Source organism: Amia ocellicauda, chromosome 5 (genome assembly GCF_036373705.1).
Source record: "Amia ocellicauda isolate fAmiCal2 chromosome 5, fAmiCal2.hap1, whole genome shotgun sequence".
Taxonomy (NCBI): Eukaryota; Metazoa; Chordata; class Actinopteri; order Amiiformes; family Amiidae; genus Amia; species Amia ocellicauda.
This window is the reverse complement of record NC_089854.1, coordinates 907,142-920,437: the sequence shown is the minus strand read 5'-3', so window position 1 is coordinate 920,437 and position 13,296 is coordinate 907,142. Positions and strand designations below refer to the sequence as shown.

At 43.6% G+C, this 13,296-nt stretch overlaps 1 protein-coding gene across 1 annotated transcript; it reads left to right on the top strand.

The window, feature by feature from the left end:
- Positions 1-494: 494 nt before the first annotated feature.
- LOC136750492 (sodium- and chloride-dependent GABA transporter 2-like) lies at positions 495-11,618 on the top strand. Its single transcript, XM_066705649.1, has 12 exons — positions 495-690; positions 814-948; positions 1,121-1,261; positions 3,217-3,304; positions 3,362-3,482; positions 7,085-7,091; positions 7,154-7,282; positions 7,416-7,548; positions 7,831-7,931; positions 10,814-10,914; positions 11,058-11,228; positions 11,334-11,618. Exons 1-12 carry the CDS (start codon positions 495-497, stop codon positions 11,499-11,501), a joined length of 1,491 nt encoding a protein of 496 aa, XP_066561746.1. The 3' UTR covers positions 11,502-11,618.
- The last annotated feature ends 1,678 nt before the right edge of the window (positions 11,619-13,296 follow it).

Sequence of the window (13,296 nt, the reverse complement as noted above, 5' to 3'; positions counted from 1 at the left end):
GGGTTTGAGTGATATTTTATTAAATATCAATGTTAACATAAATAACGATATCCTTTACGGAGGAGCCTTCTAACTCAGAGAGGAGTTGGAATACAACAAACTAACAAAAAAGGCAAACAAAACACCAGGGGATAGGAAAGATGGTCAGGCACTCCAAGGTAAGCACAGGCTCAGTGATCTGGTGATCTCTCTGAAAGAGAAAATACGAAGGTTAAAGTGGCTGAGGCACAACTGTGGTGAGAGCACTGATTGCCAACTGCATCAACTACCTGGTGCAAAGCACCTCAATAAGATGCAGCTGCAGACACTCATGAGAGGCAACCCAGCCCCCCACCAACAGCTGTGCCATGACAGGGCTGACCTGTCACACACACTTTAAGGCCAAAAGTATTTGAATATCACAAATGAAAGGTTGCAAAACACTTTGCTTATCACTCTTATGGTTCAAACATTATTGGGGAGAATCAGGGCAAGTATTTTATCAACTTCCCAGCATGGCTGAGGATCTCCAGGCCGAAGCCCAGAGTGATTTGACACTGCAGGAGAGCAGCCCAGGGCAGAAGGGGCAGAAGATAAAGGACAGGGGGCAGTGGGTGAACAAGTGGGAGTTCCTCCTGGCTGTGGCTGGGCAGATTGTCGGGCTGGGGAACCTGTGGAGGTTTCCGTACCTGTGCTACAAGAATGGAGGAGGTGAGTGTGAAAGCACATTTTGCCATGATACAAGTTGCTACAAGACACTGTTGCTCTTGAGGGTTTTCACGTGAAACCTCCATAGTCATTTTTAACTCCTTTTAACTTCTGTCTTTGTTGAAGGTGCCTTCCTCATCCCCTATGTCCTGTTCATGCTGACCGGTGGCATTCCTCTCTTTATCCTGGAGACGGCAGTGGGGCAGTACACCAGCCTAGGGGGCACCGCCTGCTGGAGGAAGATCTGCCCCCTGTTTGAAGGCTAGATTTCCCATTTGCTTCCTTTCACAGCTTATGCCATACCTATAGCTATAGTGCTTCTGAAGTTTAAGCCTGCTTTGACTTAGAAGGCACAATATTGATTTGAATGTATGACATTTAATGTAATTTTTTAAATCTTGGAACATGTAAAATATTCATGCTTTGTCTATAGGAATTGGCAGTTGCACTTTCGTCATGGTGCTATACGGTGGTACTACATACATAATCGTTCTGGCCTGGGCCTTCTTCTACCTGTTCTCCTCCTTCAGCTCAGAGCTGCCCTGGGCCAGCTGTGGACACACCTGGAACACAGGTACTGCCACCCATATCGTCACACTGAGGGTCATTCTCTGCACCGGTATCACATCCAGTATCACTGGCTCCCAAGTACATTAGAAAACCTTGTTCTCTCTTGTGTGTGTATAGGCACAAGGTACGCTGTAATATTGTGGGGGTTTGTTTATATGTTCGGGCACCATGTAGGTATACGTAAGCCTACAATTTAATAAATCCTGCCACCAGGACATAACCATCTAGCGAAACCGCATAAAGGATTTTTGCCCGACCCTTATAACTGCACCTTCAGACAATTGTCCTATATTACAAGGGAAACTAGTATCCATATAAAAGTTTAGGGCCTCTTGGTAATGGTCCTCAAAATAAGGAGCACTGTAACAGGAACACCAATATTTCTTAACAAAGCCCCTCCAGTTGTCCCATGTATAATGTTGGCCCAGTACTTCCCAAACTGTTTACACGCAGTTATTCTGCTTATGGTTATAGATAGCCCGTCTCTTTATTATTGAATACAATTTTAAAAATACATATGTCAAAACCCTCAATGCATTCACCATTACTGGATTACATTTCAATTTTAGCCATAAAAACCCAGTGTCCTTCACATTGACCTGAAAATAAAGCTTGCAAATAGCTTGCATTTTCACTCTCCCTGATACACACATGGAAGAAAAACGAAGAAAGATATATACACCGATCAGGCATAACATTATGACCACTGACAGGTGAAGTGAATAACACTGATAATCTCGTTATCATGGCAGCTGTCAGTGGGTGGGATATATTAGGCAGCAAGTGAACATTTTGTCCTCAAATTTGATGTGTTAGAAGCAGGAAAAATGGGCAGCGTAAGGACCTGAGCGACTTTGACAAGGGCCAAATTGAGATGGCTAGACGACTGGGTCAGAGCATCTCCAAAACTGCAGCTCTTGTGGGGTGTTCCCGGTCTGCAGTGGTCAGTACCTATCAAAAGTGGTTCAAGGAAGGAAAAGCGGTGAACCAGCGACAGGGTCATGGGCTCATTGATGCACATGGGGAGCGAAGGCTGGCCCGTGTGGTCCGATCCAACAGACGAATTACTGTAGTTCAAATTGCTGAAAAAGTTAGTGCTGGTTCTGATAGAAAGGTGTCAGAACACACAGTGCATCGCAGTTTGTTGCGTATGGGGCTGTGTAGCCACAGACCATTCAGGGTGCCCATGCTGACCCCTGTCCACTGCCGAAAGCACCTACAATGGGCATGTGAGCATTAGAACTGGACCACGGAGCAATGGAAGAAGGTGGCCTGGTCTGATGAATCACGAGTTCAAGGTGTTGACTTGGCCTCCAAATTCCCCAGATCTCAATCCAATCGAGCATCTGTGGGATGTGCTGGACAAACAAGTCTGATCCATGGAGGCCCCATCTCGTAATTTACAGGACTTAAAGGATCTGCTGCTAACGCCTTGGTGCCAGATACCACAGCACACCTTGAGAGGTCTAGTGGAGTCCATGCTTCGACAGGTCAGGGCTGTTTTGGTGGCAAAAGGGGGACCTACACAATATTAGGCAGATGGTCATAATGTTATGACTGATCGGTGTATATAAGGTTGGAGGGAAAGTCAAACAACAGTATCTATCCCGTGAATTTGCCGCTAAGGGAAAATAGAAAACATGCAAATGATCAAATATTAGTTCTGGAAAAACTGCAAACCGCAACATAGTCAGAAGGTCTATGGAAAACGCTGCTTAGTTCCAACCTGTAGGATGATCAAAGCCGATTCTTCTCCATCTGGGTTAGCAGGTGGGTCTCAACTCCTCTCTGTCAGCAGTTGAACGTCTGTCTTTTTCTTAATGATCCTGAATTGGTAAAATCATACATTAGTATACTTGAATCTCTTCAGAATGATCTGTATTTGAATTGCTCTGTTGAATCTCTTCCACACTGTTTTACACAAGGTCACACTCCTCTCTGTGTTGGTACCTCTGACAGATGCCTGTGTGGAGTTTGAGGAGCAGAACCACACTTCCAACTGCACAGATCCCATAAGGGCAACCTCAGCTGTACAGGAGTTTTGGGAGTAAGTTTATTTCCAAAAAGTAATATGACCTTGAATGGACTCCTCTGGTCCCTGCAGGAGGCGAGTGCTGGGTGTCTCGAGGGGGATCGACCTGACGTGGGAGCTGGCCCTGTGCCTCCTGCTCTCCTGGATCGTCTGCTATTTCTGTGTCTGGAAGGGGGTGAAGTCAACAGGGAAGGTGAGTGCCTTCCCTGTGAATTAGTACATTCTTGGAATGGACTCGATTCAATTTGTATTTAAACATTTGATTGTGGCAACCTTCCTGCTTTTAATAGACAGTTAATGTAATTATTCACAGTCTTTTTTTCATAATATGATTTGACCTGAGGACAATATTCCCAACACACCCTTCCCTCCTGTCTATCCATAGACACTGTTGCGCTGGAAATAAGATTTGGAGTCGGAAGTTCTAATCAGATTTTATTACGTGCACGGGAAAAAACGGCAGAACACAGCAACAGAAAGTATTCAACAAGTATAATGCTGTTTTTCCAATGTGTTCAATTGGGGCATACCTTCAAGGGGTTTGACATTTTACAAGCAGCGTCTTGATTGGTCATCTAAATAACTATGATAGTGATTTCATTGGCATTCTAAAATAAGCCTACCCATCTCATCAATATTATTACAATTATTACTCATGAATAATAATTATCCTCTAAATTGCCAGCTACATCTAGAAGGTCATTTGCTGATAACAAAGATAGTTTTGAAACAATTAAACTTTAATAAGAAACAAGTGAAGAATGTAAGTTGCTGATAAACTAAAAAGGAGTAACTGAGTAGTTAGAAAATAACAGATTCCCATAATTCATTGGAAAGAATGCAGGCAAATTAATAGTTACTTGCCAGAAACTTCCAGGGTCACAGCACACAAAGCACAAAAGCACAAAATGATTTCTATTTTCCTCCACACTGTCTACAGTGGACATGGATGGTGGGCTATTGCGTACGTGTGCTGAGGCAGTGTGGGAGGGCAGGGACCAAGGGGGGAACAGGGATAGTGAAGAACCAACATTTCCCTCACTTTGGTCTGTCCCTTTCCTCAATTTGATAAGTCATGGCGTTTAGGTAGGGGACCTGTGGGATGAATGTAAGGATTACATGTGCCGGCTCCTACCTGTGAAGACAGATACAAAGGTAGTTTTAATTCAAGCCTTCTATTATAACATGATAACTAGGGCCCAACAGATATATTGGAGCATCGATATTATCAGCCGATATTGGTCTTTTACAGAAATATCTGTATCGGCACATATTCCATCGACACATTTTCTTAAACTATTGTCTAAATATTTTCTCAAATTACCATAAATTCCTTCCTCAGACTTCAGACAAAAAATAAATACATGTATATTTAGTTTAACAGCAGTTATTATATATTTTTTAAACCATTATTTTTAAACATAGTTATGGCGATTTGGCTATGATTCATATTGCAATACGTTTAATATGCATATTAAATAAGTTACACTTTCAAGGGCATCTATAACCTGCCACTGTTGAATCAGCAGTGATGAACCCTTTTTAAAAGAAGCAGGCTTTCAAAGTACAGAGAATAGCATCTTTATTACAAACTCAGACTATTCATGTGTGGGGGGGCAAGCCCACAGTGAGATTTAAAGTTTATCACTTTATAGGTCTACTGCCGTAAGTTGTGAGCAGGGGCCAATCAAAAACTTTAAGAAACTGCAAGCTGGCAGAAGCTGGTGGGCTGTACATCCGTGAGTTGTCCTCTTATCATGAAAACAGATGTCTTCCTGCTTGGCATCCAAAATGTCCAGTCTCATGTTTTTTTTAACAATGGGATAATGAGATAATCAATCAATACAATGTGTTATCTCCAGCCTTGAGAGAGAAACTGGAAACCCACAAACAGACACTGAGAGACAGTCCGCTAAGTCAGCTCTGGTAAAACAGCCTGGTTAGCATTTGCTTGCTTAACAATTAATACAGCCGACTAATAAATACAGTATTAATAATTATAATAATCATAATATTAATAAAACATTATATAGGTTTCTTCAGGCAGTATTGAGTACTGAGGAGGACTTGTGAACCTGACATGTGTAAAATATTAATATAAGCTAGACCAGCACTTATTATAAATAATACTTTATTTATATAGCACCCTTCACACAGAAAGTTCAGAGTGCTTAACAGGGTAAAACATTTCCTCATTCTGTTTCCAAATGTCTTTGTTTTTACACACTTAAATCTACACCCTCTCTCATTCCTCAACCAATATTACCCCCCAGCAAACCTGTGTGCTGAAAGCAGCAGCAATGTTCTTGCTGCAGCTGTAGATCACGTGAAAGCATATGATATGATATACTTAGATTTCCAAAAAGCTTTTGATAAGGTTCCACACCAAAGACTGATCCTCAAATTGGAAGCTGTTCAGGGTAATGTAAGTAGATGGATTATGAACTGGTTGATGTATAGGAAACAGAGGGTGTCGATTAGAGGAGTCACTTCTAACTGGAGTGAGGTTGTTAGTGGAGTTCCACAGGGATCAGTACTAGGGCCTGTGCTTTTTCTAATCTATATTAATGATCTGGACTCTGGGATAGTTAACAAACTTGTCAAATTTGCAGATGATACTAAAATAGGTGGCTCAGCAGATACAATCTTGGCAGCACAGGCTATTCAAAGGGACTTAGATAATATTCAGTTGTGGGCCGACACCTGGCAGATGAAATTCAATGTGGACAAGTGCAAGGTAATACATGCAGGTAATAAAAATGTCCACTATAATTACAATATGGGAGGAATAGAACTAGATGAAGAAACGCATGAGAAAGACCTAGGAGTCTATGTGGACTCCTCACTTTCTCCATCCAAGCAATGTGGGGAAGCAATAAAAAAGGCAAACAGAATGCTAGGGTATATTGTCAAAAGTGTAGAATTTAAAACAAGGGCAGTGATGTTCAGACTGTACAATGCACTAGTTAGAGCTCATCTGGAATACTGTGGACAGTTCTGGGCTCCACACTTCAAGAAGGATATTGCTGCTTTAGAGGCAGTTCAGAGGAGAGCAACCAGACTTATTCCAGGTCTGGGAAAAGGGAAAGTCCTACTCAGAGACTGAGGGAACTGAACCTTTTTACCCTGGAACAGAGGAGACTACGTGGGGACTTGATCCAAGTCTTCAAAATCATGAAAGGCATCGACCACATCAAACCAGAGGAGTTTTTCCAGATCAGCAGGGACACACGCACCCGGGGACACAAATGGAAATTGGGCTTCAAGGCATTCAAAATGGAAAACAGGAGAAACTTCTTTACACAGAGAATAGTCACAATCTGGAATAAACTACCCAGCGATGTGGTAGAAGCTGAAAGTTTGGGAACATTTAAAAATAGACTGGATAGGATCCTTGGAACACTTAGATATTAATGAACAACAAACGAGCACGATGGGTCGAATGGCCTCCTCTCGTTTGTAAACTTCCTTATGTTCTTATGTTCTAAATTTTATCAATCAATAAGTGATTAATAAACTCAAAAACAAAAAAAACATAATGGCCAGTTTCTATGGTAACCATGTCCTATCTCCCTATGGGTAGTATCCTCGATCCGAATGTGTCATGCTGTGACACTTTTGATAGTGGTAATATTAAAATCTTCTAGTGTATTGTATGAAATGTGTATCTTACTCACCACACAAATCTTTGATTTCTTTCCTGAAAGTGTCCTGCAGGTTTAAAAGTGTTGTATTGCTCTGACACTGGACAAGGGGATTCTGTACTGTCCCCATCTCTCTGTGTCCCCCTCCCAGTCTCACAGTAATATTTGTTTCAGGCTCTTTTCCATTTTCAGTTGTATTGTCCCCTGTGCATTCTTGCAGGTCCTGGGCTGGTGTTCATTACATACCCGTGGGTAGTGGCCATGATGCCTCTGCCCCAGCTCTGGTCCGTTTGCTTCTTCATCATGGTTATCCTGCTAGCAGTGGACAGCCAGGTGAGTCTGTCACTGCGTAACATTCTCCTTCAGGGAGCCATAGTGCCAGGGGTGCCTGCTCTGTGTTGAGCCCTGAGCTCTGGGAAGGGGCTGAGATGTATTCAGAGGAATCAGTCTGTTTTGTGGCTCTGCAGTTTGTGGGTGTTGAGTTTTGATGGCAATCGTGGATTCGTTCCCCTCGGCCCTGAGGAGAGGGTACCGGCGGGAGCTCCTGCTGCTGCTGCTGTGTGCGGTGTGCTTCCTGATTGGACTGCTCATGCTCACTGAGGTCAGGGGTCAAGGGCTGAATGAACTACCATCTCTAGTACACATAAAGTATGCTGAGTATTTTGTTTTTCAGCAACAAGTTAAGAGATTAGGTGATTAGATTTCTCTTAACTATTGATGTTGATTAAGCAATTTTGATGTTAATGCTGTTAATGGTGGTCTCCTCTAAGAGCTTGAAACCAATTGACCAGCATCTATTATATTGATTGACCAGCATCTATACAACAGATTGATCATCAATGGTCACACTGTCTGATCCTCCTGGTCTAATGTGGTCACTTGTCTGTCTCTCTCCAGGGGGGAATATGTTTTCCATCTGGTTGAATACTATGCTTGCAATGGAGTCTCTGTGTTGTTAATTGCAGTTAGTCAGACCACTTGCATCGCATGGGTGTACGGTAGGTGTGAACTCCTTCCCCACTGTCTTTAAAGCATCATCTAATGACTTTACTTCCTGTAGAGGCCTTTCACGTTTCCCTCAGGAATGATCTCATGCTTCCAGACGTCTCACAGAATTAAACTTGCATCACACAGTGAGTCATAAGAACACGAGGAAGTTTACAAACGAGAGGAGGCCATTCAACCCATCGTGCTTGTTTGCTGGGTTGCTTGCTTGGATCCTAAGTGATCCAAGGATACTATCCAGTATATTTTTAAATGTTTCCAAATTTTCAGCTTCAACCACATTGTGATGCCTCTCTTTGTGAGAAGTGTCTCTTGCTTTCCATCTTGAATGCCTTGAAGCCCAATTTCCATTTGTGTCCCCAGGTCTGTGTGTCCCTGCTGATCTGGAAAAGCTCCTCTGGTTTGATGTGGTCGATGCCTTTCATGATTTTGAAGACTTGAATCAAGTCCCCACCTAGTCACCTCTGTTCCAGGGTGAAAAGGTTCAGTCCCTCAGTCTCTCAGTAGGACATTCCCTTCAGACCTGGAATAAGTCTGGTTGCTCTCCTCTGAACTGCCTCTAGAGCAGCGATATCTTTCTTGAAGTGTGGAGCCCAGAACTGTCCACAGTATCCAGATGAGCTCTAACTAGTGCATTGTACAGTATGAACATCACTGCCCTTGTTCTCAATTCTACACTTTTGACAATATACTCTAACATTGTGTTTGCCTTTTTTTATTGCTTCCCCACATTGTTTGGATGGAGAAAGTGAGGAGTCCACATAGACTCCTAGGTCTTTCTCATGCGTTTCTTCATCTAGTTCTGTTCCTCCCATAGTGTAATTATAGTGGACATTTTTGTTACCTGCATGTATTACCTTGCACTTGTCCACATTGAATTTCATTTGCCAGGTGTTGGCCCACAACTGAATATTATCTAAGTCCCTTTGAATAGCCTGTGCTGCCAAGATTGTATCTGCTGATCCACCTACTTTAGTATCATCTGCAAATTTGACAAGTTTGCTAGCTATCCCAGAGTCCAGATCATTAATATAGATTAGAAAAAGCACAGGCCCTAGTACTGATCCCTGTGGAACTCCACTAACAACCTCACTCCCGTTAGAAGCGACTCCTCTAATCGACACCCTCTGTTTCCTATACATCAACCAGTTCATAATCCATCTACTTACATTACCCTGAATGCCTACAGCTTCCAATTTGAGGATCAGTCTTTGGTGTGGAACCTTATCAAAAGCTTCTTGAAGATCTAAGTATATCATATCATATGCTTTCATGTGATCTACAGCTGCAGTTGCATGTTCAAAAAATTCTAATAAATTAGTAAGACATGATCTGCCTCGTCTAAACCCATGTTGACTATCTCCAAGAATATGGTTTTCATTAAGATGCTCCTCTATTTTCTGTCTAATCATTTTTTCCCAACATTGTACAAATAATGCAGGTGAGACTGATTGGTCTGTAATTTCCTGGCTCAGTTTTGTCCCCTTTCTTGTGGATTGGTATGACATTTGCTGTCTTCCAGTCAGTTGGCACATCCCCTGTTCTAAGTGTCATTTGGAATAATCGAGTTAGCGGCCTATACATAATTTCCCTAATTTATTTAAGTACTGTTGGAAATATACCATCTGGCCCAGGTGATTTGTTTGTTTTTAATTCTGCTAGTCCCTTTAGTACCTCCTCCTCATTTATCCTGATCTCTCTTAGGGTTTGACTGGACTGATTGTTAACCTGTGGCATGTCATCTGTTTTTTCTTCTGTAAAAACCTCTGTGAAATACTAATTTAGAACATTTGCCACATCTTGTTCGTTTTCTAAGATACTTCCATTTGAACCCTTTATCTGTTTCACTTCCCCCTTTATTGACCTCTTGCTGTTGTAGTATTAAAAAAGCTCTTTACATTAGTTTTAGCTCCAAGAGACGTTTCTTTCTATTTCCTGATCCCTTGCAGAGAACATATTCTTTGTATTTAGTTTAATCTCATCCCTTTTGTATGCGCTATACAACATTTTCTTTCTCTTGATATTTTTTTGCATACTTATGTTAAACCATTTTGGCCAATGTTGTTTGGTCCTCAATTTGCAAAGTTTTGGGACAAATTTCTGTAACCCAGCAGTTCTCTACGCTGTCCTGCTCTATGGTCTCAACTTTTCTAGGTTTTGTTCTGCACACCATCTCTCTCATGGGCTGATTGACCAATTCTTCTATATCCCTAATACAGCGCAGATCAACAAGCTGAGCCTCAAGATCACGGACCTTGATCTCTAGGACTTCAACATGCTGACAGCATACACGAATGAAATCTTCTTGGATGAGTTCATCCAGGAAGGCAATCATTCTGCAAACCTGACACTGTAGTGTCCACATGCTTCTAAAGGTTACCGTTCCCTTTACCGTCCCTCTTGGTTTCTGTTCCCTAGTGAACTGCTTAACTTTTTGTCACCAAGACAGCTTTTGTCACCAATAGCTGCTTTAAGTAGCTTTTGTCTACCTGCCACCAATTCACACCTAACTGGCCCAACCTCGCTCCTCCTGGAACAGAATCCCTGCTAGTTCTTTTCTAAATCTTCTTTCTACAGCCTATTCACTTTCACCAACTCAGCAGCTGAACTGAACTGACTTCAATTAAGGCAAACTACAGACAATGCTAACTTTAATTAAGGCAAAGTTAAAACAGAACGAGCAATGCTAAGACTGGTCTGAAACTCGTCAAACAACAAGATGGCTGCCTCTCACCTGTACTCTCCTGTGTCTGTCTGTGGCAACTTGTAAATACTTCTGTTTACTTCTTGATCTCAACAGCTGCTTTAAATAGTCTGTTGAATCAGTAATCATATCGCCACTGAAGTGCCTCTCTTGACTGATGGGGTTTTACAGGAGCTAATCTCTTCTATCGCAACATCGAGGACATGATCGGTTATCGTCCTTGGCCTCTGGTTGGGTACTGCTGGCTCTACATCACCCCGGCTGTGTGCACCGTGAGTGTTGCTCCAGGGTCCTCCTTTAAACTCTGTCTTGCTGCTTTGCTGATTGGAAATGTACCTCATTGGGTATCTGTGTGCGTGTGTGTGTGTCTGGGACCTCTAGGGGTGAGCTGACTATTCTCTTCTTGTCGCCCCAGAGCACCTTCATCTACTCCCTGGTCAGATCCTCCCCCCTGAAGTACAACAACACCTATGTGTACCCAGGCTGGGCGTACGTCCTGGGCTGGTGCCTCACACTGTCCTCTGCTGTCTGTGTCCCTGTGTGGATGGTATTTAAACTAAGCCAGACTCCAGGAACTCTATGCCAGGTACTCTATCCCTCTCTGTCTCTCTTCCCCTTCTTCTTTCTCCCTCGCTGTCTCTCTCTTAGCGGATGTCAGTGACGGTCCTGTCTGCTGTTGGTGTCCCCACAGCGTCTGCGTCTCCTGTGTCGCCCTTCCCAGGATCTGCCTCTTGCCCGGAAGCAGAAAGGAGACTATTCTATCTTGAGCTATGACCCTGTTGCTCTGAGTCCTGATGAGAGGCAGAGGGAGACTGCAGCAAGGCCTGGAGCCCCTGACCTGGACACCTCTGTCTGCTAAGTTGCTCACAGTGTAATGCCCTGAGGACAGGGAGATCAGAAACCACTGGCCATCTCTAATATGGCTTGAATGCTGTTAATGTATTTCTGAAGTAAAATAAACACAGCTGTGATTTCACCCTTGTGTGTGATTTGATATGAATGCTTCCACTCCTCACAGTGGATATGAAGTACAATGTCTTCATTCTCTTTGGAACCTTTCATTGTTAGTGCTGTATTTTATTGTACTGTAGTTTGTAAGTTTACTGCAGTAGCGCCATTGTTTTCGTCACTATTCATAATGAGAACTTAAATACCATTGTAACCCAGATTTAAACGCTCTTTTTAATCCACCTTTTTAACTATGTAAATGTTAACAGGTCAAGGATGGAAATGAAAGTGCATTTACATTCAGGTGTCACACCTGCAGGCTTGTGTGGAGGAGCACACTGGTCACATGCTCATTGTAATGATCTCATCATGGCTGTTCATTGTGTGTTATTTACTTAGGCAGACATGTTGCTAAGTTTTGTATGGTAAGGTTTTCCCTCCCAATTTCTACTGCTCTTGTGTTGTGGTCCCGTTTCCAAGATGGATTTGCCTGGGATTCTGGCTGTCATTACTGATTATACAGAGGTGGGTTTTATAGCACTTACTCCAGCTGAACACTCACACCAGAGACAAGCCATATACTTATCTCTTTAAACATTAGCATCAAGGCCCAGAACAAGTCCAACTACACATCTTTCTAAAATAAGGGATTTAGTTTAACAAGCTGCCGTGAGCATCATGGTGTGGGGGGGCTGCATCCTGCCCGGCCAGGAGAGCACAGATTTGGTCCATCCTGCTGTTTAAGGCAAGGATGGCCTTATCACGTTCCCTGTTCGCAGAGCCTGACCTCCGACAGACAAAAAGGGCATAAGACCTCACCACTCCAGGTGGGAAAGGTGCGTTGGTCGCAAGCGGCACTGTGGCGGGGGCGAGAGGAGCTCGTCGCCAAGCGCACACGCGCGTCCACAGGGAAATGTGCAGCAGAGGTGCCGGTCGGTGTTTGAACCAGGGGCACACAACAACTGGAACGCCTCTGCAACAAGTGGAGCGCCTAGCGGGCCCGCTGCTGTAAGTGTGTCTCCACCCGATAATGTTTATGTACACGGGGGCACTGTAACACCAACCAAACATAACCTTGCTGTTGCTGGCCGGACTGAACACTGTGTATACCAAGCACCAGGTGCCAGATATATGCGCCGCGTAGGCTTAACCACACCGTGTGTGGCAGGGTTTCCGGGGACACCAGGTGACGCGAAGTCCAGGGTCCGAGGGGGCCGAGGGTAGTAGACCACCAGCCGTAGATCTAAAACCAAGGCTTACACGCACGGACCGGGAGGGCTAGCAATGTTCGTTCTCAGCAAATTGAGAGAGCGAGATCTCCTACAGCCACAGGCGTGGGCTGTAGTGCGGGCGCAAGCCGGCAGAGGAGCACCTTACGCGGGCGAGATCTCTTACGACACACCAAGGCTCCGGCCAGGCAGCTGGGCCTCGGATTTTACTGCTGCTGCTAGCGCTCCTGCTGTGGAGGAAAAAGCCCTGTGGACAAAAAACCAATACAGCAAGCAGTCGGAATATATAAGGCACTATATAAACACGACTATTATTTTAAAAGTGTACTATTTGTAGCCAAAAAAAAAAACGAAGCGCACCGGAGCCCCGGAGCACGGACGGAACAGTCGGATTAGCTATCAGTAATAACTAATAATACAAATAGACACAGTAATAAACGGTGGTGACAGCACAGCCGTGAAGCCAACCAACCGAAT